Source organism: Mycena indigotica (genome assembly GCF_014461135.1).
Source record: "Mycena indigotica strain 171206Taipei chromosome Unknown Mind.scaff0007, whole genome shotgun sequence".
Classification (NCBI taxonomy): Eukaryota; Fungi; Basidiomycota; class Agaricomycetes; order Agaricales; family Mycenaceae; genus Mycena; species Mycena indigotica.
In genome coordinates, this window is record NW_023503006.1 from 1760890 (window position 1) to 1782515 (window position 21626).

The 21626-nt window shown below is 50.1% G+C and overlaps 10 protein-coding genes across 10 annotated transcripts; all 10 read left to right on the top strand.

Moving 5' to 3' along the window:
• Positions 1-101: 101 nt before the first annotated feature.
• On the top strand, positions 102-1705 carry MIND_00826700 (DNA polymerase; the record flags this gene model as incomplete). The annotated part of the gene is made up of 7 exons (XM_037364937.1): positions 102-213; positions 274-395; positions 440-606; positions 658-820; positions 871-926; positions 974-1294; positions 1345-1705. The coding sequence occupies exons 1-7, from the start codon at positions 111-113 to the stop codon at positions 1703-1705; spliced, it is 1293 nt and encodes a 430-aa protein (XP_037218179.1). The 5' UTR covers positions 102-110.
• A 256-nt stretch (positions 1706-1961) lies between these two features.
• On the top strand, positions 1962-3359 carry MIND_00826800 (Actin-binding protein; the record flags this gene model as incomplete). Its single annotated transcript, XM_037364938.1, has 6 exons — positions 1962-2030; positions 2080-2247; positions 2301-2421; positions 2472-2769; positions 2818-2903; positions 2953-3359. 6 exons carry the CDS (start codon positions 1962-1964, stop codon positions 3357-3359), a joined length of 1149 nt encoding a protein of 382 aa, XP_037218180.1.
• Positions 3360-3639: 280 nt separating this feature from the next.
• Positions 3640-4198, top strand: MIND_00826900 (uncharacterized protein; the record flags this gene model as incomplete). Its single annotated transcript, XM_037364939.1, has 3 exons — positions 3640-3780; positions 3831-4085; positions 4142-4198. The coding sequence occupies 3 exons, from the start codon at positions 3640-3642 to the stop codon at positions 4196-4198; spliced, it is 453 nt and encodes a 150-aa protein (XP_037218181.1).
• Positions 4199-4715: 517 nt separating this feature from the next.
• Positions 4716-6072, top strand: MIND_00827000 (Epimerase domain-containing protein; the record flags this gene model as incomplete). The annotated part of the gene is made up of 5 exons (XM_037364940.1): positions 4716-4841; positions 4898-4971; positions 5020-5318; positions 5366-5497; positions 5549-6072. Exons 1-5 carry the CDS (start codon positions 4818-4820, stop codon positions 6070-6072), a joined length of 1053 nt encoding a protein of 350 aa, XP_037218182.1. The 5' UTR covers positions 4716-4817.
• A 480-nt stretch (positions 6073-6552) lies between these two features.
• Positions 6553-7949, top strand: MIND_00827100 (Epimerase domain-containing protein; the record flags this gene model as incomplete). Its single annotated transcript, XM_037364941.1, has 6 exons — positions 6553-6576; positions 6634-6707; positions 6756-7054; positions 7104-7786; positions 7827-7840; positions 7892-7949. The coding sequence occupies 6 exons, from the start codon at positions 6553-6555 to the stop codon at positions 7947-7949; spliced, it is 1152 nt and encodes a 383-aa protein (XP_037218183.1).
• Positions 7950-9323: 1374 nt separating this feature from the next.
• Positions 9324-11514, top strand: MIND_00827200 (Glucoamylase; the record flags this gene model as incomplete). Its single annotated transcript, XM_037364942.1, has 9 exons — positions 9324-9551; positions 9603-9827; positions 9877-9928; positions 9982-10127; positions 10175-10603; positions 10660-10944; positions 10985-11270; positions 11318-11443; positions 11492-11514. The coding sequence occupies 9 exons, from the start codon at positions 9324-9326 to the stop codon at positions 11512-11514; spliced, it is 1800 nt and encodes a 599-aa protein (XP_037218184.1).
• Positions 11515-13224: 1710 nt separating this feature from the next.
• On the top strand, positions 13225-14465 carry MIND_00827300 (Hemolysin-III channel protein Izh2; the record flags this gene model as incomplete). The annotated part of the gene is made up of 7 exons (XM_037364943.1): positions 13225-13417; positions 13468-13489; positions 13519-13729; positions 13792-13846; positions 13891-13980; positions 14027-14234; positions 14285-14465. The coding sequence occupies exons 1-7, from the start codon at positions 13240-13242 to the stop codon at positions 14463-14465; spliced, it is 945 nt and encodes a 314-aa protein (XP_037218185.1). The 5' UTR covers positions 13225-13239.
• A 1615-nt stretch (positions 14466-16080) lies between these two features.
• On the top strand, positions 16081-18109 carry MIND_00827400 (uncharacterized protein; the record flags this gene model as incomplete). Its single annotated transcript, XM_037364944.1, has 5 exons — positions 16081-16334; positions 16384-16595; positions 16634-17093; positions 17145-17844; positions 17900-18109. 5 exons carry the CDS (start codon positions 16081-16083, stop codon positions 18107-18109), a joined length of 1836 nt encoding a protein of 611 aa, XP_037218186.1.
• Positions 18110-18307: 198 nt separating this feature from the next.
• Positions 18308-19021, top strand: MIND_00827500 (uncharacterized protein; the record flags this gene model as incomplete). Its single annotated transcript, XM_037364945.1, has 3 exons — positions 18308-18328; positions 18380-18662; positions 18714-19021. 3 exons carry the CDS (start codon positions 18308-18310, stop codon positions 19019-19021), a joined length of 612 nt encoding a protein of 203 aa, XP_037218187.1.
• Positions 19022-19437: 416 nt separating this feature from the next.
• Positions 19438-20749, top strand: MIND_00827600 (uncharacterized protein; the record flags this gene model as incomplete). The annotated part of the gene is made up of 2 exons (XM_037364946.1): positions 19438-20239; positions 20295-20749. Exons 1-2 carry the CDS (start codon positions 19456-19458, stop codon positions 20747-20749), a joined length of 1239 nt encoding a protein of 412 aa, XP_037218188.1. The 5' UTR covers positions 19438-19455.
• Positions 20750-21626: the final 877 nt, after the last annotated feature.

Here is a 21626-nt window from a genome sequence, read left to right on the forward strand (position 1 = left end):
ATGAGATTCAGTAGTTTCTGCGTGCAGGAATATGATATGCTTGTTTTTTCGACCACGCGTCGTGATCATATCAATCGCGTGACCGCATTTCACTCTTGAAGTTTTTCTCCATGCAACGACTAGCATGCGGCAGTCGCTGCCGACTTTCGCTACCATTTCGTGTCTACTCGACCGCCGGGCCCAACCAGGCAGTCCTCGAGATGCTGAGAGCTGGTAGGTATGTTTTCAGCTTCCTCCTACAAAGATTTGGAACCAACAATACCGGTCATGTAGACAAGGACGAAGAGACACAGAATCCAGACAAGAACCCGTTCAAAGTCAGAGCATTCACGAGCGCCATTAACGTCATTAGCGAGTTGGACTATCCTATACAGTCTGCAGACGAGGTGAAATCGGTGAGCCCGCTGCGAGCTTTGGAAAGCGACTCTGACTATCGTAGCTGAAAGGTGTTGGTCCGGGTATTCTTCGTAGGATTAGAGAATTCTTGGGCGAAACAGAGCCGGCTCGGAAGTCGGGTTTGTCTACGAAGGTCGATGAACGAGCTGTTCAGGCCGTGAAGAAAGCTCAATTGGCCCGGTCAGAGCTGGAACAGATTCCCGGCATTGGGTTCGTCTTTTCCTCGATCCATATATCTCCTCACCTTGACGACTTGCTCAGGGTAGCAAAGGCCAAAGTCCTTGTCGAGGCAGGGTGCACCACAATTAAACAACTTCAGACGACGCCACGGTTCCTCGCACTGCTGACCAAGCAACAACAAATTGGCGTTCAGTATTTCCGCAAACTTTCTCGAGTATCCCGGTCAGAGGCAGAAACGGTTGTGGTGTGCTTTTTGTCGACTTTTGATGGTTAAAACGATTGAAGGCTTTATAGCAGTTCATTCGTGACGCTGTGCCTCCCAAATACGAAGTTATCCTTGGAGGCAGCTAGTATGCACACTTATCCAAATCTACGGGAAATTGACTTCGTTGCCCAGCCGTCGAGGGTCGCAGGACTCCTCAGATATTGACCTCATCATCCTTCACCCGGACCACGTTCATGTACCTTTCCCCCAAACCGCACAGAAACGTGGTGCCCCTCCCAAATCCGCGCGTCCGCTCCTCAAGACCAACTTTCTCCCTCCGCTCACTGACCGTGGTCTGCTTGCGGCAACTCTCTCCGCTGGAGACTTGAAATGGCAGGGAATTGTGCGGATTCCCGAGGCGGTAACATCCAATAGCGATAGGTCTATGCAATGGCAACGACGACTCGCTGCTATCAAGGCCGGAGAAGGCTCGTATCGTCGGCTGGATATCAAGTGAGTTATCTCCGTCTCTTTCGAGAATCGATTGATCAATGGACATCCAGTATGGTCGCTCAAAAATCTCGTGGCGCGGCGCTCCTTGCGTTCACGGGTGATACCGAATTCAACCGCCAACTTCGCCTGCGCGCATCAAAAGCTGGCCTGCATCTGAACGAGTTTGGACTATGGCGCTGGAACCGTAATGGGGACAATATCGACACAATTGAATCTGAACCTGGTAATGGGAATGGTTTTTGGGAATTGGTCCGCTCAGACACAGAGGAGGAGGTGCTTTCTGAGCTTGGGATGTCGTATCTCCCGCCGGAAGAACGCAATCTTGCCAAAGTCATAAAAAAACCTGAACCAACAACACCAAACTCCTCACGGAGAAGTAGAGGTAGACCAAAGAAAGCGCCATCGGAATAAACGAACTCACCAACTCCCAAAACTGCTCTTGCTTGACGTGCATATCGAGCTGATAGCTCAAACGTATTTGCTGTATCACGCATAGACATCGATGTGTAAGCTTATAAGCTTGACCCGGGAGTCAAGCCAATCAAAGCACAACGCATACCATAGTTGAATCATGATCAATCCCAACTATTGAAACTGCTTGTCGACGTCACGTGGAATGACTCTTCGGCGCTGATTACAATGTCGCTCACCTTCATTCCTCTCCACCATGGCCCACCTCACGAAACCGACCACATACGACATTAAGGATTCTAATATTGCGTTGTTGGGCTCCGATGTAAGCAAAGAGTCGGAGTTGAGTTCGAATGTTAAAATGTTGGAACTAGCTCGAAAAGCGCGTTCGTGAAGCCGCTGGCGACGAAGAGCCAGCTTGGGCAACCGCGGGGACTTCTGAGGGCCTTCAGATTTGGCGGATTGAGAAGTTCAAGGTCGTTGAATGGCCCAAGAACAAATTGGGGTCGTTCTATGATGGCGACTCCTATATTGTCCTCAACGTGTGCCATTCACCATCAGGATCCCGTTTTATTTCTCAAGCAACCTCTTTTAGACCTACAAGACAACCCCAGATGCTAAGAGCTTCTCGTTCGACCTCCATTTCTGGCTGGGCGAGGACACCACTCAAGATGAAGCTGGCACCGCTGCTTACAAAACTGTCGAGCTCGATGACCGTGAGTGCGCTTTTGCTATACATATCATCAGGCTATCTGACTTCAGCAAGACCTACATGGCGTACCGGTTCAATATCGCGAAGTGCAAGGCTACGAATCCGATCGTTTCCTCTCATACTTCCCTCGCTTTGTCTGTGTGCGTGGAGGCGTTGCCACTGGCTTCCACCACGTTTCTGAGGCTCCACCCTTGAATCTTCATAAACTCTACCTCATCAAGCTCTTCAAATCAGGCACCCACAACAATCTTGTTGTGCGCGAAATAGCTCCGAAAGCATCAAACATTGTCGAGGGCGATGTCTACGTGCTGGACAAGGGTACACATGTGTGGCAATTCAATACTAAGACAAGGTACGGGATAACCCATAAAGCTTGTCCTTCTCGTGCTTATTCCTCTAGTGCCGGAAAAGAGAAATTCAAGGCTGCTGAATTTTCTCAAAGCCTTGTTGAGCCCCGACAGGGCCATTGCGATGTTGAGGTCTTCGGTGCGACTTGCCTTGTCATCATCTAGTACTCGCTCATCGGAAGTTGCAGACGAAGGAACATCCGGTGCCTCCAAATTCCTTGCAGCGTTTGGAGAGGATGTCCATGTTGCACCTGCGCCGCCTCTTCCTGGTGTTGCCCCAAGGCCACATCTATTCCGCGTCTCCGATGCCTCTGGGAAAGTTGCCTTCGAGAATATCGAGCCTGCGACGAGGCAATCCCTCTCTTCTGCCGATGCATTCCTTCTGGATTGCTCTTTCAACGGAGCATCGCCAACTATTTATGTCTGGATAGGCGAACAAGCATCTCTGGCTGAAACGCGGTTAGCTCCGCAGTACGCTCAACACTACCTGTACAACCGCCAGGCCGAAGGACGAACACATGGGTTTGCAACGTCGATTGTGAAGATGAAGGAGGGTCATGAAAGCCAGGACTTCTTCCATGCGTTTGGAGCTTAGCTGCCCGCAGTCGAGGACATATGAGAAGTATATTTCTAGTTGTATCAATTTCTGAATCAAACGGACGAACTGGCCGCGGCGTGCCTATGCATATTTGACAGCCTCTAGCAAACGCGCTGGACGTCAAGTTGCTTTCTGAATTTCTCGTTTTGGTCGAATGTGCTAAAAATCTGACGTGAAAAGCATTCTTCGCAATTGTTATGCAAACTAATCAGCACTGGTCTCACCTCGAGAATGCATATATAGCTCCACCGGTCGGAGGGTAAGCGACAATCTCACTATGAAGTTGGGTTTCTCGATCCTCGTTACCACCCTTGGTGCTGCAACCTCTGTTATGGGGCAAAGCAGTCGCATTGGCGCGCCAGTAGCAGGCGCCCATATCAAGCTTGGAGGCACATTCACAGTGCAAGTTATCCGCAATGTAGGAAGCTAATCCGCTTGCTTCAACGAACCGCTCATGACTATGTACAGAATGGACTGCTCAGTTCAACCGAAGTCGGCATGGTCATTTGTCTGTTATCGTGTCCTACCTCCTCCAGCGTAACGTGCCCTTCACCACAGGGCCAGCTGGGCGACTGCATTTATACCGGGCTGTTCAACCCGACGATTCCGCTCGAGACGGGTGGAGGGCGTTATGAAAACTTCACGTTGACGGCGCCATCAACTGAAAACTTCTTTGTCTCGGGACGGGCGCAGCTCGCTGTTGCGCGGCTTCATCTCATCGGGGTATGCGCTGCTGTTACATGAATGAACTGTGTGGCTCATAGATTGGACACTGGCAGGCTGGACCGGCGCCCGTGTTGGAGCTGAATAACATTACAGTCGTTATGGTCAACTGACGGTCGCCGAAAACGCACTGGCTTATCATGTATCTGCCATTTTCGTTAGAGCATTCTCGTACTGTTGTGTTCCCGTTTTGGTTTCGTCGAAATCCGAAATATTCGACAATGAGTGTCACATCATAGCTATGTATAACTCATTTTGACACATTTGGTCAAGGCTTCGACTAGTTTTCAATATCTCAATGTCGCAAGTCTCGAAGGGAAGGCCGTTATCACAGCACGGTCGAACCTACTGCCAAGCGCCAGCCACTGGCACAGAAGCGCACCCCCAACATCTTCCTCTGATCTTGGCCCATCCCGTCGCGATGCTCATTGGACTCTCTATTGCACGCACACGCGCTACTGTCCTTCTGGTGGTGAGCAAGTCATGGTAGCTTATGCTCTGTTTACCGTAAGTCGAAGCGAATGTTCAACTTCCAGATTCCAGATTCCAGAACACTCAGTCTATTAGCAATTGACGCTTTGAAAGCCTCACTCAGCGTTTTGTCAGCGTTAGTAACCCTAGGGCGATCCTCATGACAAGGCCCACTGGCATCCGCGGCCTTTCTTACACTCCAGCGTATATAAAGTATCCCGCACGAAATCTCCGCTGCGGAGTCCAAACTTGCCTCTGTCGATGTCTTCAAAGCCCTTGGTTTTCGTGAGTCTCTCGGCAACCGCTCTCAGGCTCGCGAGTTTGACAACTCGACCGTATAGGTTACTGGTGCATCCGGATACCTCGGATCTGTCGTAGTGCATGAGCTGCTTAAAGCAGGGTATCCAGTGCGAGGGTGTGTATTTTTCTCCAGCGTCTAAACAATTCCAATTCATGGTTTTAGTTCCGCTCGTGGACGAAAATTCGCGCTTCTCAAAGAAGCTTTCGCAAGTTATCAACAGTTTGAAGCTGTCGAGATCGACGACATCGCGACAGCTGATTATACCGAAGTTTTCAAAGGCGTGGGCGCAATAATACACACCGCAGCCCCAATTCCCGGTCGCGCAGATAGTGTCACGGCTTTTAAAACCGCCATAGACGGTTCTCTGAATATTCTGCGTGCAGCGAACACCGCCGGAATACGCAAAGTTGTCGCGACTGGCACGATAGTCAGTTTTCCTCAAGATAAATATGGCGCGGATGGTCAGTTGACCACAACAAGTTCAAAACTGAGGCTCATGGATTAACAGATTGGGTTGCGTTGACTCGAGAAGAGGCCCTGCAGGGAAATGCATTCACATTATACGTCGGAGAGAAAAAGTTTGGTGAACAAGCCATTCTTCAATACGCAGACGAACATCCTGAGATGGATATTACTATTTGTATGCCTTCCTTTCTCCAGTGTTGCATTACTACTTCTAAAGTTCACTCAGTCAACCCACCCTGGATATTTGGCCCAGTTGCACCTGGCTTCGAGTCCATCGTTCCAACTCCCGAAGGCTCAACCCCAGCGTTCTCCACCGCCGCTTATGTCTACCAGCTCCTTCGCTCGGACAACAAGGTCTATTACACTTTCCCAGGGACTATTGACGTTCGAGATGTTGCCCGTATCCATATTGCTGCTATTTCCGCTCCGACACCCAATGGAACGCGTCCCCGTCGCGTGGCCCTCGCCTCACCAGAGCAAACCGACTTCCGCGACGCCATCAAGTTCATCTATGATGAACGCCCCGAGCTCAGAGACCGTCTTGCTGATCCGGAATCGGTCCCGCGTTGGCCGACCTATAAGATAGATGTGGACTTGACGCCAGTCGAAAAGTCATTCGGGTATCCAATTTCGGGGTTCAAGACGTGGCGCGAGACAATACTTGATGCAGTGGATCGTTTCATTGAGTTAGAAAAGTACTGGACGAGCAAGGGCCACAAGTTTGAGGTACCTGAGAAGTTACCTTACTAGAATACGTACGTACCTACAGCCTTCACTTCGAATCTTGCAGCTTCAACTCGAGTCGTTGTAGAGGTGAGTCAGGGGCGTGATCTTCAATTGTCACGCTGACTTTCAATTGTCACGCCGTGACTCCTTTATTTTCACTTATTTTTCCTGTCAACCCGAATCTATTCTGTACCACCATTGCGGCGTATGTCGGTGTCGACTAGCGAAAAGAGCGGACTGCTGTCAAACGAAGCGCACATGGACTCAACACATTTCTCAATTTGACCTCATCGTGAGGCTCGACTCCAGCGCTAAAAGCCTGAGCTCCATCCCGCTTGTTTCACGAGCAATTGAAGATTCAGCGCCCCAATGACATTTGCCAGCGTCTTGTCAGCGTTAGTTAGGAACCGACAGAAGATGTCAAGGTCCATCGCTCTTCTTAAGCACCCGGTATAAGTGCCACGTCGTGAAGTATACTTGGGACTCCCTCATCAACTGTTGACAATGTCCTCGAAACCCTTGGTCTTCGTGAGTTAGCTACCCTTGTGGATCTCAAAATTGACGACTGATGATCCTCTTATGCAGGTCACTGGTGCATCGGGATACCTGGGATCTGTAGTGGTGCATGAGCTTCTCAAAGCGGGATATCCAGTGCGAGGGTGCGTGGTTACTAAGATGTCTGAAAGTCAATCCAACCTATCTTTCAGCTCCGCTCGTGGCCAGAAGCTCTCGCTTCTCAATGAGGCATTTTCCTCTTACCAGCAATTTGAAGCCGTTGAGATCATCGACATCGCGACTGCTGATTTGACGGAGGTTTTCAAAGGCGTCGGCGCAATAATTCATACTGCAGCCCCACTTCCGGGTCGCGCAGATAGCATTGCTGCTTTCAGGACTGCCATTGACGGCTCACTAAACATCCTTCGCGCCGCAACCAAAGCCAGAATATATAAAGTTGTTGCAACAGGCAGTATAGCCAGCTTTCCGGAAAATCAATACGGGCCAGATGGCGGGTCCATGACGATCTTTTGAGAACCAAATTGCTCATGGTTACATAGATTGGGTCTCATTGACCAGAGAGGAGGCTCTGCAAGGAAATCTAGTCGACGTGTACATTGGCGAGAAGAAGTTCAGTGAACAAGCCATTCTTCAATACGCAAAAGAACACCCTGAGATGGACGTTACGATCTGTACATTTCCCTCGTATAGTTATGGTCTTGCAGCTTCTCATCTTCACTCAGTCAATCCACCCTGGATATTTGGCCCACTTGCACCTGGTTTCGAGTCCATCGTCCCAACTCCGGAAGGTTCTACTCTAGCATTTTCATCTGACGCCTATATCTATCAGCTCCTTCGTCCAGACAACAAAGTCTACCAGACTTTTCCGGGGACCATTGATGTTCGAGATGTCGCCCGTATCCACATCGCTGCTCTTGCTGCTCCTACAGCTAATGAAACCCGCCCTCGTCGAGTTGCCATTGCATCACCCGAACAAACCGACTTCCGCGATGCTATCAAGTTCATTCACGATGAAAGACCTGAACTCCGCGCGCGCCTCGCCGATCCGGAGACCGTTCCTCGCTGGCCCAGCTATCAGATAGATGTGGATCTGACTCCAGTCGAGGAGTCGTTTGGGTATCCAATTTCGGCATTCAAGACCTGGCGCGAGACGATACTTGATGCCGTGGATCGGTTCATCGAAATAGAAAGGCATTGGGCGAGCCAGGGCCACAGGTTTGAGGTACCTGAGAAGTTGTAGGCATTGCAGCCTGGATTCTCAGGCTGTTTTCTTTTTGTCAGTCCATCTCTGTCTCTTATAATAATCATCTAAAAACGGCGAATTTAGGGATGATTGCGTTCTCGTCCCACTCACCGTCTTCATCCACGCTATGGCGACTGGCTAAGAATGGTGCCTCACTGGTATTGAGTATGAATCAGAGGCAAGATCGATTCAGAGTCAATATAACAGAACTGCTTCAAACTTTGAATATGTACAACGATTTGGTAACTCTCGTGTGCTCAGTTATTCGCGTTCACAGAGTTGTATCTGAAGCCCAAGAATTAGCATTCTTCCGAACGACGAAAACGGCTGTACCCTCCACGGCCGCGCTCCTCGATGATCCTATACCTGCATCAGTAATCAATCTGACGTATCAACACTCCCAGTACTCATTGCCAACGTTGCGGACTCCCGTCTTGACCCCATTGTATCCTCCGCTTTGCCACTGGTCAGATAACTTGCAACATCGACGAGCTGACAAAAGTACCGTCCGCGTTCTTCGATGTTCACTCCGTTATAGCTAGTTAACGGCTGTGGAAATAACAAGGACACATGGCCGGGCCATACCCTCCACGACCGCGAGCAGCAATCACTTTCCTGTTTCATCTAAGTAACGTGGCCCAAGGTCAAACTTGGAGAACCTACCCTGCAGGAGCCCCCACTGCGACGCTGGCAACGAGTACAATGGCGATCAGAGCAGCAAGAGTGTGAACCATGATTGGTGGTAAGTATTTGAGAGTCAACAAATTGTAGTCTGACCAAAGTCATCGTGTCGCCTCCAAGTTTTATACTTGCACGCCATTCTTAAATCTGGAATAGATCTGACCAGTTTCTAGGTTCATAGAGCTGACCTCGCTACCATGCTCCACAGCGCCGATACCCATTTACTCAGCGCGCTCCCGGAAACTAGGGAAGCCTATCATCTTCGAATGCAAACAATAGACTTGCCTTGAACTCGTGCACAAGTCTTCCTGTTCGTTCCAACACGCAAATATGTGGGAAGCTGTTCATCAGGTTGCCGGCTATAAGTATCGATATGATACGATGCAGTAGTTATCTACCAGTAAGAGACAGAGAGTCAGCGCTGTAAGGAACTAATTTTGTGGCGATTTGGGAAAACACTTTGAATTCAGGGGCTCCAGATCAACTCTGCCGAGCCTCGCTTACAATTTGCTTGGGATTACGGGTGACATCACAACATGTGAAGGGTTTCAACCTTGGACAGATCTTCCACCGTTGCCAGTAATCTTGGGCTCGTTTGGAACCACCTCGCGCTCGACGAGCTCAACACGAAGAGACGTGTCCACGGCTCATCGTCGGGAGAAGAAGCGGAACACAGAACGCCGTCCGTGCTTCTTTCTTCGCCGTCTTTCCATGCATCGCCACATATGATCGACATCGACCAACGGTCACGAGAACAGCCAGCCACGCTGCCCCAGACGACATTCTCGCGTGGAGATCAAATCCCCACATTCACGATCCTCAAACGTCTCGGGCCATGGCAGACGTATATAAGGAAGCCTTCTGGGCCGCTTATTCTTACACTCGCACCCAACTCGCTCGGACCAGAATGCGTGTGCTCCTCGTTTCGGCGTTGGCTCTCTATGGAGCGGCATTGGCGAAGCCCTCTGCTGTCGACTCGTATGTCGCAAAAGAGTCACCAATTGCCAAGGCTGGGTTGTTGGCCAACATTGGGCCAAAAGGCGCAAAGGCGGCAGGCGCGAAGGTGTGCTCACTGTTGTTTAGATGTTAGGATGAGCGCTTATGTTTACCCCAGGCCGGTGTCGTCATCGCTAGTCCTAGCACGTCGGATCCAAACTACCTGTACACATGGGTCCGCGATTCGTCGTTGGTCTTCAAGGTCATCATTGACCAGTTCACGAGCGGGAAAGACAAGAGCCTCCTGGGCCGCATTCAAGACTTTGTCGCAGCGGAGAAGACACTTCAACAGGTGTCAAATCCAAGTGGGACTGTCACCACAGGTGGTTTGGGTGAGCCTAAGGTATGCTCTCCCATTGACTTGAAGCATCATCATCATCAATGCGATGTAGTTCAACATCGACCTGACCGCTTTCACGGAGCCTTGGGGCAGACCTCAACGGGGTATGGCAAAAATATCCCGGTTTACCGTCCTGTGGCTCACCTTATACGTCTAGATGGTCCAGCACTTCGCTCAACAGCGATGATAGCATATGCCAATTGGCTTCGCAAGACTTCCAGCACGGCGAATGTCGTCAAGAACCTTTGGCCAGCCATAAAGCTCGATCTCGACTACGTGGTCGCAAACTGGAACTCGACTGGGGTGCGTGACCCTCTCCTCCACAGTTATTTGTACTAACCTTATAACAGTTCGACCTATGGGAAGAGGTTTCTGCATCTTCTTTCTTCACAACTGCTGTTCAACATCGGTCTCTTCGCGAGGGTGCGGCCTTGGCAAAGGCACTGGGCCAGAACGCTTCAGCTTACATCACGCAAGCGGACAACGCCCTCTGTTTCCTGCAGTCGTACTGGAATCCGACTGGTGGTTACATCACTGCCAACACTAGGGGTGGTCGCTCCGGAAAGGACGCAAACACGGCTTTGGCATCAGTCCACACCTTTGATCCTGCTGCTGGATGTGACGCAGCAACTTTCCAGCCTTGCTCAGACAAAGCGCTGGCCAGCCTCAAAGTCTATGTTGACTCATTCCGTGATATCTATGCTATCAACAAAGGCATTGCCCCCAATGCCGCCGTTGCGACTGGAAGATACCCGGAAGATGTCTACTTCGGAGGCAACGTCAGTTTTGTTAAATTGTTTGCTGCTTGCTCGACTAAACTGATGTCGTCCTAAAGCCATGGTACCTAACAACTGCTGTCGTTGCCGAACAGCTCTACGATGCCCTCATCGTTTGGAAAGCTCAGGAGTCGCTTAAAGTTACATCCATCTCCCTGCCTTTCTTCCGTCAGTTCCTGTCTTCGGTTACCGTCGGCACATACGGGTGCACAAGCTCGACATACAAGAAGCTCACTGCCGCTATCAAGACCTTTGCGGACGATACGCTTGCTATCCATGCCAAATACACACCTGCGAATGGCGGCCTGGCCGAACAGTTTGACAGAGCCACTGGTGTTAGTCCAGTCCGTATTACCTACACTCTTGAATCTAACATCTCAATAGGCTCCATTGTCTGCCGTTGATCTCACGTGGTCGTATGCAGCGGCTTTGACTGTGTTCGCAGCCCGCGACGGTGTCTCTCCAGCCAGCTGGGGCGCTAAAGGGCTCAAGGTTCCCAAGGTCTGCAAGCCGGGCCCGCCCGTGCCCACCGCTAACATGACCTTCAACGTTCTTGCGACGACCGTACCTGGAGAGAGCATCTACATCACTGGCTCCATCGACCCGTTGCAAAACTGGAGCCCCGACAATGCCCTCCTCTTGTCGTCGGCCAACTACCCGACGTGGACCAGTGAGTTGTTACGATCCACTGTTGTCCGGCGCTGATAGAGTTCCAAGTCACATTGACTGTTCCCGCATCGACCAACTTCGAGTACAAATATATCCGCAAGACAAACGGTGTCCTCACCGCCTGGGAGTCGGATCCAAACAACTCAGTTTCGTCACCCGCGAATGGGACATTAGGTATGTGCCTAGCCAACGAGCGCATTAGAAGCTGATCCGTCTATGTAGTGGTCAACGATACGTGGAGATGATCCGTTCATGAGGCAAATCAACAAGCATTTTTGTACATATAATACCCGTAATCATGTGCATCTTATCATTTATCTTATCTGCATCTGCACGTGTCAGCAATGCAAGTCGAGAATGAGTTCTGAAAGGACATAAGTTTTTTGCTGATGTTGTGTTGTCAAGCCAATTGAAAGCGCTCCAAGTGTTGTTCCTAACAGATACTTACTACGCTGAACACGGATGATGTAGGGTGGAAGGGAATGCACAGTTGGGTCTCGATTCATCGCTGGAATACATAGAAAAGTCCAGAAAGAAGGCGACTGTTGGTGGGAGACGCAGGTAAGTTTCTGAATTGGAGGAAATTGATAGAAGGCGCGTTTTTGAATTGTGGGACAGGTATTATCGCGGTCGTAGAGTCGAGTGATTTGCTATGTACCGAGGTCGCTGGCAGTGCTGCCTGTGAGGTCATGGTGCCAGACTCCATCTCGCATATTGTATTTGTGTGAAAAGCTTGAACTAAAGGAATCTGCACTCAGTAGGAAAGATTGAATGCTGGTATAAAAAAGAAACTCACGGCGCAAAGCGACGTCACGGTCGAGAGTATATGCAGCTTGATGCGGCCTGAGCGCTGAGCGGGGAAGACGTAGTCGCCGCCGTTGAATATGGGACGAGGTTCAAGACCTTTGATGCTGCTCAGTTGTGAAAGTGTTCAGGTGGTGCGAATGCAGCGAGCTGGACGCATAAAAGCCAGCAACTCGCATCTTCGTCTCTCAACAACTCTCTCCAGCACAAACCACCAAGTACAACTTTCTATCATGGTTCGCGCCCTCCAAACGCTCCTTATCACAGCGGTGGTTGCCTTGTTCTCTGCCGTCGCCATTGCTGCTCCTGCTGGGTAGGTTTTTTGTATCCCTCCGCTTCTGCCCACTCACCACATTGACAGAGAGCTCGCGGCGCGAGGCCGTTCGGGGTACGTGCTCGAGCTGGGTTCGAACATGAGGATTTGACGGTCAGCAGCTATAATGGTGTCAACATTGAAGAACGTGGAAGGTACGCTGTCAGATTGACGATTGACAATGTAACGACTTGAATGCGGACAGATCTGGTTACAATGGAGTCAAGCAGGAAGCTCGTGAAGAGCAAGTTGACCTTGGATTCAGAATCGTGCTTTATCTGATATGTTCATCGCAGAGAAATCGCGGCGCGTGGCCGCTCCGGGTTCGTATTCGCAAGGCTGCGTAGTAATCGAGTAACTGACACGAAGAGCATAGTTATAACGGAATCGAGATCGAAGAACGCGGCAGGTGATGCCCTCCTTTGCCACAGTTCTTCAAGAAAGTTGAAGGGAATGTCATCCAGATCTGGCTACAATGGAATAAAGCAAGGATCTCGTGCCGCTGTCAACTTTGAGGCTCGTGGCCGCTCAGGGTGCGTCCTACCGTCGTATGTGCAATTTGGAGCTTGAATGTTTTGCAGATACAACTCTGTTGAAGAAGACGTGTAAAGCGAGTTCGAACACTTGGTATCGTTTAAACGTATGTAGTTTGAATGAAATGAAAGGGTGTCGTCTTGTTATTTGTAACCGGTTGCGTTTTTCTGAGTTCAGGTTGGGAGCCAAGACCAAGCACATTTGACGCCGTCACAAGCAGTGTCACACAACGATGGCCAGTGGTCTTTCCGACCAAGTGGTTGATGGCATAATCTTTTCCTTCTACTTTTACTGGTGAGGTGGACGTGTCCAGTCGACGATGCGTCTCCGAAGAAACTCTGGCTCTACTCCAGGTCCAGTACATAAGCTGCGAAGCTCAACTACGACAATCACATTCCACGAACTTCCGGCCTGGGCTCAAGACAACGAGTGGATTGTCGGTGGCTATCGCAGAATCCAGAATCGGTGGACCGGCTGTATGATATCGGTTTTCGGATGTGAGCTCTCCTTCTGTGGCGGCTAATCTCCATCTCACTGGCGGTCGCAGACTTGCATAACGAGACGGGCAAGTTTCCGCATAATTATTGGTCCGCAGCAGAAAATCAGACAATGCGCTAGTGAATATCCATACTCACCTCGCCGGAGCTTTACTTTTCGTCTACTTCCTGGCCACTTTCCAAGAGGTTCATTTGAAACAATACCCGACCACCTGGATGGACTCGCTCATGCTCGGAATATTTCTTGCCTCGGCAATATTTTGCCTCTCAATTAGCGCGACGTTTCATACCGCTGCTTGTCATTCTAAGGAGGTCAGTAAGCTATAATAACCTCGCTGTATCTGATTAAGTATGGCCAACTAATTGCCTATTAGGTATCCGCCCAGTGCCTTGCTCTCGATTACTCTGGTATAGTCTTCCTCACAGTTGGTATGCCTTCATCATGTGATTACACTGGAGCTGAAACGAAATAGGCTCATTCTACCCAGCCGTACATTTTGGTTTCTTTTGCTATCCTCGTGTCAAGGCTTTCTACTTGCTCTTATTAACCGCTATCGGAATGGGTACATTTCTGTGATTCCATCGGCCGCTTCTTACCCGCGGTCGCAGGTGCTGCTTATATCGTCCTCAATCCGCAATATTCTCGACCAACCCACAGAGGCGCGAGGACAGCAGTATTCATAGGGCTAGGTCTTTCTGGCGTCATCCCAGCATTGCATGGCGTCCTGCACGAAGGCTTGTATTCGATTTTGGTGGAGCATGGCGTGAGATGGATTCTGTTGTCCGGTGCTTTGTACATCGGAGGGGGTTTGCTCTAGTCAGTTGAGCTTTCAATATGTTGTCTGGGGCTAATATCTTGATTCATAGTGCGAATCGGATTCCTGAGCGTTGGGCCCCAGGAAGATTCGATTACTTCTTCGCGTCGCACCAAATCTTCCATGTTTGTGTGGTGCTAGCGGTTTGCTCCCATTATAACGGGGTCTTGACGGGGTTAAGGCATTCATACTCTGATCCTGATGTCTGTGCAAATGCTGTCAGTGCTATATAGCACCAGTAGGTAGATCATTGGTCTAATACTGTCTGGTTAACACAAGTCAAGATCGTAGTATTGCGATGGTCATGGTTAATCCTTGGGTTTTCAATGTCTCCAACTCCGCACGCTCGCTCGTCTTCAGGAAAAATGCTTCTTCGCGATAAACCGTCTTGCTGGGGGCGCGGCTATATTGTAGAGCCAGATGTACGTGCTTTAAAGGAGCGTCAAGTAAGGATCGAAACTGAAGGATCTGAAGAAACGATGCAGTTGTTTCTGGAATCAGATTACTTTGTATGTCAAGTTGCTCGAGCCGCGGAAGAACATCTTTGTTGAGGAGAACGCTGATGGCAGGTTTTGGAATTGGCTTTCCTCGACGTCGCGGCGATCGACTGCTACGGGATCGAAACTCTTTGATTTTGAGAGCTTTGACAGCAGGGAGGGCGCATAGCAATTCGACTAAAAGGAAGTTTGGATCGTTACACAGGGAAATGCACAAGCTGGTCAGCTTTTCGCTGAAGACGGAGCAGGACCCGGGAAGCTCCACCAAAGGGTGATTCAAAAAATTTCCGGATTTTGGCCTCAAAAACCCATTTTTTTTGGGCCCCAAAAACCCATTTTTGAAGAAGGATTGTGACATGTCACCGTGTGACACTTGCTAAAAATGGTAATTCTTGCAGGTGTCAAAAAGTGTCTTGCGCCGCTTTTACCTTTGAACTAACACTCTTTGGGGCGATTTCCCTCCCAAAAGGCATCTGGTACTCGGTCAGACGCTGGTGCACATGTCAGTCTAAAACTTTCCTGTGAACCTCCCCGGGGCCTAAAAAACCCATATTTTGAAGAAGGTTTGCAGATTTTTTGTCTCAAAAACCCATTTTTTGGACAAGGAAATCGCGATTTTTGGGCCTCAAAAACCCAAATTTTTGAATCACCCTTTGGTGGAGCTTCCCGGGTCCTGACGGAGCGATAAACCGTTCGGGTGAGAAAATCGGAGCAGAACCCATGGCGCGGAGGAGCTTGTACTGCGAGCGAACAGAGATTTGGAAGGTGTACCGACTTCCAAAACGGCTTGGATGGCCAATGCTCAATACGCAACGTTTGAAGAGCCGGAAGTGGCAGGATGCCGTCGAAAGCATCGTCCAAGGGTGCAGGCGTATCCGATATCAGGCCGATATAAAGGTGAGATATGGTTCTGAATCGGTCCAAGAGAGACATTAGGTTAGAGGACGATACAGCGCCCAGGCTAAGGAGAATTGGTCTGCCCCTAGCCCTCTCGAGCCAGAGACCAATTAGTGGTTCTTCCTTGACTAACCACCAATGGCTGCTTCGTCCATCTAGCGATTGCCATAGAGCAGAGGTATTGAGAGCGACAGCTCTCCAGTGACGGCAGATTTCTGTGAGCAGCATCGGCGGTGAGTGTTTTTCAGGTCGAATATTCGGAAAGGGGTAGGAGGGATTCAAACTGGGCATCGTGGCAGCGAATATTTCTCCAACAAGCTCATTGGGAAGAGAGAGAATATGTGGCATTTTTCTTGTCTCTGTGGGTTATCCAGGAGAACGTAGTATTTTGTATTGCTGGTTCGAGGAGAGAACAGGAGAGAACCAAGTACTGTGACATCTTGTCACGCCCACGATGTGTCACAACCAAACGCGTCGTATGGCTTCCGTCCATTACCATTGTCCTTGCCTCTCTCAATCTACACTGCCTCCTCCTCCCCACCTTCCCTCCTCCTCCCACAGTTTCCATCCATTACACACACTCTTCTTTTGTGAAGAATGTGATGCTGTTCGATGCAATCGTTGTGTTTCCGTCGAGGTCAGCGGGTACTATTGTCCCAACTGCCTCTTCGAGGTACCAAGCGCCAGCGTCCGAGCTGAGAAGAACAGGTTTGCTCTTCTTATTCTAGAATCATCATCTGAACTAGTGCGCTCATAGATGTGCCCGAAATTGCTTCATGTGCCCAAATTGTCGCAATACTCTTGCTGTAGTTCCTTCCGACCCACCAGACGCTGGAGACGGAATGGCCCCCGTCCAGATCAACGCTGTTGGCGAGCCTCCGTTCTTTCTATACTGTAATCATTGTCGCTGGGACTCAGCAGAGGTGGGGATCACATTCGAGAAACCGACTGGGCTCGCAGGCACGTTCCGTTGCATGTTTCGTCCTTTGTACTTACCAACTATATAGCGCAGCTGCAGAAATATGAAGACTCCGCCCCTGAATCGCTGGAATTCGAGCGACTGAAAGAGCACTTTGAGCCTGTTATCAGAGCAGCAACTGCTCTGTCATCATCTACCGGTCCTTCTGCTGCCCACCCTACCACCAGTACCGCTCGAGCGCGGACTAACTCGATAACAGCTGCCGCCTCTGCCGCTCTTGCGCGTGACATTCCCGGTGTTGGCAAATACAATCCTCTTGGACGAAGTCAGCGGGGTGGACCTGGGTCAAGCGTTAAGAAAGACAAGTCCGCAAACAACGATGAGATGCCTGAATATCGAAGCCGCGTGGATATCACAACGGCAAGCGCTCACGGAACGGGTGGCGGGGAAGTTGATGTAGAGCATATGCGGCATCTGGAGAACCTGAGCGAAATCGCTAATCTGGAGCAGCGGTGGGGGTCAAGCTGGGCAATGTCGCTGCGGACTAGGTGAGTTAAACTTCTGGGTCGTGTTATCCGGTTGTGCTAATGCTTCTCTAGTGATTTGAAGCCATTACGGATACCTCTTCACTCGAAGCGCTCGAAACGTTGTCCAGCATGTGCGCATATTCTCATAAAACCAGAACAAAAAGCGCAATCCGTTCGGTACAAGATCAAGCTTGTTGCTGCAACCTACCTCCCAGCCATCACTGCTGCCCTTCCCCACCAACAAGCAGCTGTTGCAGAAACTGCCCGTCGGTCACTGGCCAAGTCTACTGCGACAGCTCCTCCAGAAGACGACCGTATAGCGGGGGGAATGCATGCCGGCAAAACCTATTCGTTTCATCTTGCTCTAACAAATCCACTCTATGATCCCATTACTGTACGGTTAACGGTGCAGCGAGTTCATGTTCCAACTGCTCCCCAATCGTCTTCAGGGCGTGCATCTCCGGAAAAGTCCCGTCGGCCGCCATTCGCTGTGTCGTTACCGAGCAACTCGTTTGTCATCGCCGCATTTGCGGAAGCTTGGGAATATGAAGATGATGAAGACGATGAAATCTTCGGATTGGACGACGATGACGAGTTTGGTGTTGCAGGGCGGTTACCAGGGAGGGAGCGAGAACGTCCGGGCGGAGATTCAAGAAGCGGGGCAAACGCGACAAGTCGATCGAAGACCGTTGGAGTGCTTGAGAAGAAAGCTAACATGACTGTGGTCGGAGGCGAAGTGGTGATTGGAAAGGAGGCTCGAGGGAATGTCAAGGTGAGCATGACCTCGTCAGAGTCAACCAAAAGAGTTGCGATTGACATGAATTCAGTTCAACATGCTAGTGTCTTATACATATCGGGCGGATGACCCTGCGCCGTCGGAATCTAACGACGGGGACCGTGATGGACGAGGGAGCCCCTCGAAAGCCGGTGCATCCAAGGCCCCAGAAACGAAGACATTCCAATTCTATACTGTCGTAGACCTGGGTCCTATCATTCCTAGAGAGGAACGTGAACGAATATCAGAGTTGGATATCTGACATGTACTTCTTCAGCGCTGCTTTCCGAGTCACAAATTATTGATTGTGCTCTCCCGCAACATTACTTGGACATCTTTCAAGTTCGAGTCATGACCCTAGTGACATATATCTAAGGCACCGGTTAGTCCGCAACTTTTCAACCCCTCAAAGGTCACAACCGAGCCGCCTTGAAGAGAGCTTCCTCAACTACTCAAACCTATGCGTGTCCGCAAATTCCCTGTTGGTCTCCCTCCTTTAGGATGCCTATCTCTTCCTGACCTTGCATTACAGAAGGAGAGTTACCATGCCCTAAGCGATACACGCTACCAACGCAACCCTGGACGGCGCGATGGCTTCCAGTGGAACTCGCACTCTTTCCTTTGCCCTTCCCAGGTTGACGGCTTTGAGCGTCGCTCGCGTGACTCGAACGATTCCGTGTTGGGCGTGCACGAGTCGAACCACGTTGTTCCAGCCAAGCTGCTGAACGAGGATGGCGTTGAGGTTGGGCAGAGTAGGCGGGAGATAGACATACTGGAGATGGCACGGTACGTAGAAGGAAGGCGGAAACTCAAGGGTCGGTGATACTTTCACACAGGATCACAGCACTGATATTGCGTTCTTGCAGGGGCAGCGAAGGGTTTTGAGATGGTTCGTGCTCCGGCGCGGGTCATCGCGCTTGATGAAGACGCTTTTTCGGTGGTCTCGGAGGAGTGGGAGCTCTCTGCAGACGGGTCGGACTGGGAAGGGAGCGAGTTCGAGCTCGTGGATGACTTGAACGAGGACCCGGATGTAAAGTCGGCCATCCAACGTCAAGAAGACGATGATTTTCTTCTCGCCCGGCGATTGCAGGAAGAAGAAGATGCGCGGTTTGCCGCTAGTTATGGCCTGGCATCTCAGGCTCGGGGCTCAGCGGCATCCAATGATATGTCCTAAAATCTGCGGCTTCATTGAAAAGTGGAAGGCGAATGAACCTTATAATTTCTTGACTGGATGTCACCATTGGTTATGTGAGGGTCTGGAAAGTATCCGACGACCTACTATGCGAATACAAGACTTACTTGCATAAAAATAAGGCTGGCAGGCTGCCGCCCAGCGATTACCTATTGGAACAATGATGAACTCTTAGGTTTCAACAACAAATCAACGGCAGACCAAGGGCACTGCGACGATTCTGATTGTGTAGCAACTAAAACTGAAGTTACTGAACCAGAACAATGCCTTGTGCCAAGTACACTTTCAAGTCAGACACTTTACAGTATGTCGCTTGGCATCACATCCTGTAACTTCAGTCACGTTATCGCGATTTTGTTGTCATCATCCAAGTCATGCAGTGAAGTCACGAGACCAACACTTTTGCTCGCAACTTCATGGTCCACATTCCACCCGAACTCATTAACCTCATAGTTGCGGAAATTCCCAGCCGTTCTTCCCTCGAAAGATGCTCCCTTGTCGCTTCTCCCTTCCGCCAGCCATGTCAACAGCGTCTCCATCGACTACTCAAGGTTACGACAAAAACGAGCGGTAGGGGAGGAAGATATATGCACTGGAAAGACATCGCCAAACACTTTCGCGCGTCTCCTCACCTCGTATCATATGTTGTTCAACTCATGGTCGAGTTTGAAGCGGAACGCGAAGTTTTTTCGGACACGATGAAGGAGGTTCTCGGTCAGTTGACATCAGTGCGGGAGGTCTGCCTCATTGGGACCATGTCTTCCTTCACCAAACCTTTCCACTCAGGAGGGGCTCCCATCATTCTTTCGTGGCTTTCTTCTCGTCCTCGTGGCGCTACCCGTCGACTTGTAGTTGAAGCATTTCCGAATATCCCGGTGTCAGATATGCACCTCATTTACAACGCAGCACCCACTCTGTATCTCAGAACTGTGGGACCTCCGAGTCATTCCCAGGATACGCCTTCAGAAGCTCCAACAACGCCAAATTCGATCGTCAACTTCCGTGCGCCAAAATATCCGACATCTATTACGACTCTTCTCCTCCCCGAGTTCGAAGGCTATATAAAAGGCCTTAAGCATATTTCCATCGAAGTCGACCCTAAAGTCTACGTGCTCCAAGCCTTCTATGCATTGTTGTGTCTTACCAAGGCGACCATTGAAAGCATCGCATACAACGAGTACATGCCAGACGATTGGACAGGTGTGTTGAAGTGAAATCCCTCGAGTCTTTTTAGTGCTGATCATCCACGTTTTAGAGTATGAACCAACATTAGAAGTAAAGATAGGGTTACCGGGTCCATTACCCAAGCTCACCCACCTATTGGTTCGCGTCGAGAAAGACTACAAAAAAGGCTATTTCGAGCCCAAATGGCTTATCCCTCTCGTCCTTGCCACCATTTTCCCTGCATCGAAAAGCCCCGCCCTCACTTGCGTTACAGTCCAGGTTTTCCTGGATTTATCCCGCTCCAAGCATTGTCCCGGTCCCCTTCCCACTGAGCTCATGAAAACACTCGACGACACATTCACGCAGCATTGTAATGTTACCGCCGTAAAATGGGTCATCTGCGACCCCGAGAATGCGAAGAAAAAGGACTGCGAAGCAATATTTCAGGCCTTTCGAGAAGCGTTGCCCAAAATTGTCGCAAAAGGGCTACTTACCACAGAGCGCGAGATTCTACGGAAAGATCCGCTTCTTGAAAGTCGTTGCTAAATTGGGTGCGTTGAACCTGTTTGTACTCTAATCGTCTAACTGGCCCGTCGCAAGATGTCGCAATCGTTGAGTTTACTGTGCCTACTTACTTGAAAATTCGACTTGAAGAAACAAGAGGAAGAAGAATTGTAAATTTGATCGCCTAATCGATGCATTTGCACTCCCTGATCTCGGTTTGACCTTGAAATTGTTGCAATCGAATGTCACCATGAAGATGCAAAGTTCGCAAGGATATTCATCGTCGGTCTTCGGTACTGCACGGGAACTCAGGGTCGCATTTGTCTGTTTGTTGCTGATCTCGTACACATTTTGCACCGTATGGTCTCACTCAATTCGCAGCCGCGCCTCGAGCTCGTCACCATCAAGGATTCATACTGCGCATCGCCCAGCGAGTCCAGTCCAGATTCCAGACTGGTCCGACATTCGCATCCCTCAGCTCTGTCGATGTCGAAAGGCACGACTTCCCAGAAATCATGGGACTAAAGCATCTTGCAACCGAAACTCTTCCCAACTTGGACTTGAATTGTCCAAACGATGTTAATCGCCTTGATGATGATTGAATGTCAGAGACAAATGATGAGGTAAGCAAGCCAAATTATTACCCCGACTCGGCCCACTACTGCGCAGTCCGCAGGAACTGGTTGTACGCGGGCAAATCGGCGTTTAGCTTTTTGGTACGACGATCTCGTTCAGTGCGCTGATGTCGTGAAAGGCGGCAAAGGATGCACGATCGAGCTACGCTTTTACGTTCAGGGAATCCATATCGAACTACGACACCTGCATAACAACGGCATAAAGGATCTATGCGCAGTCCATACTTATGACCATGTGAAACTGGTTTTCTCTGAGGACTGCTCGTGGACTGCTGTAGGGTGAG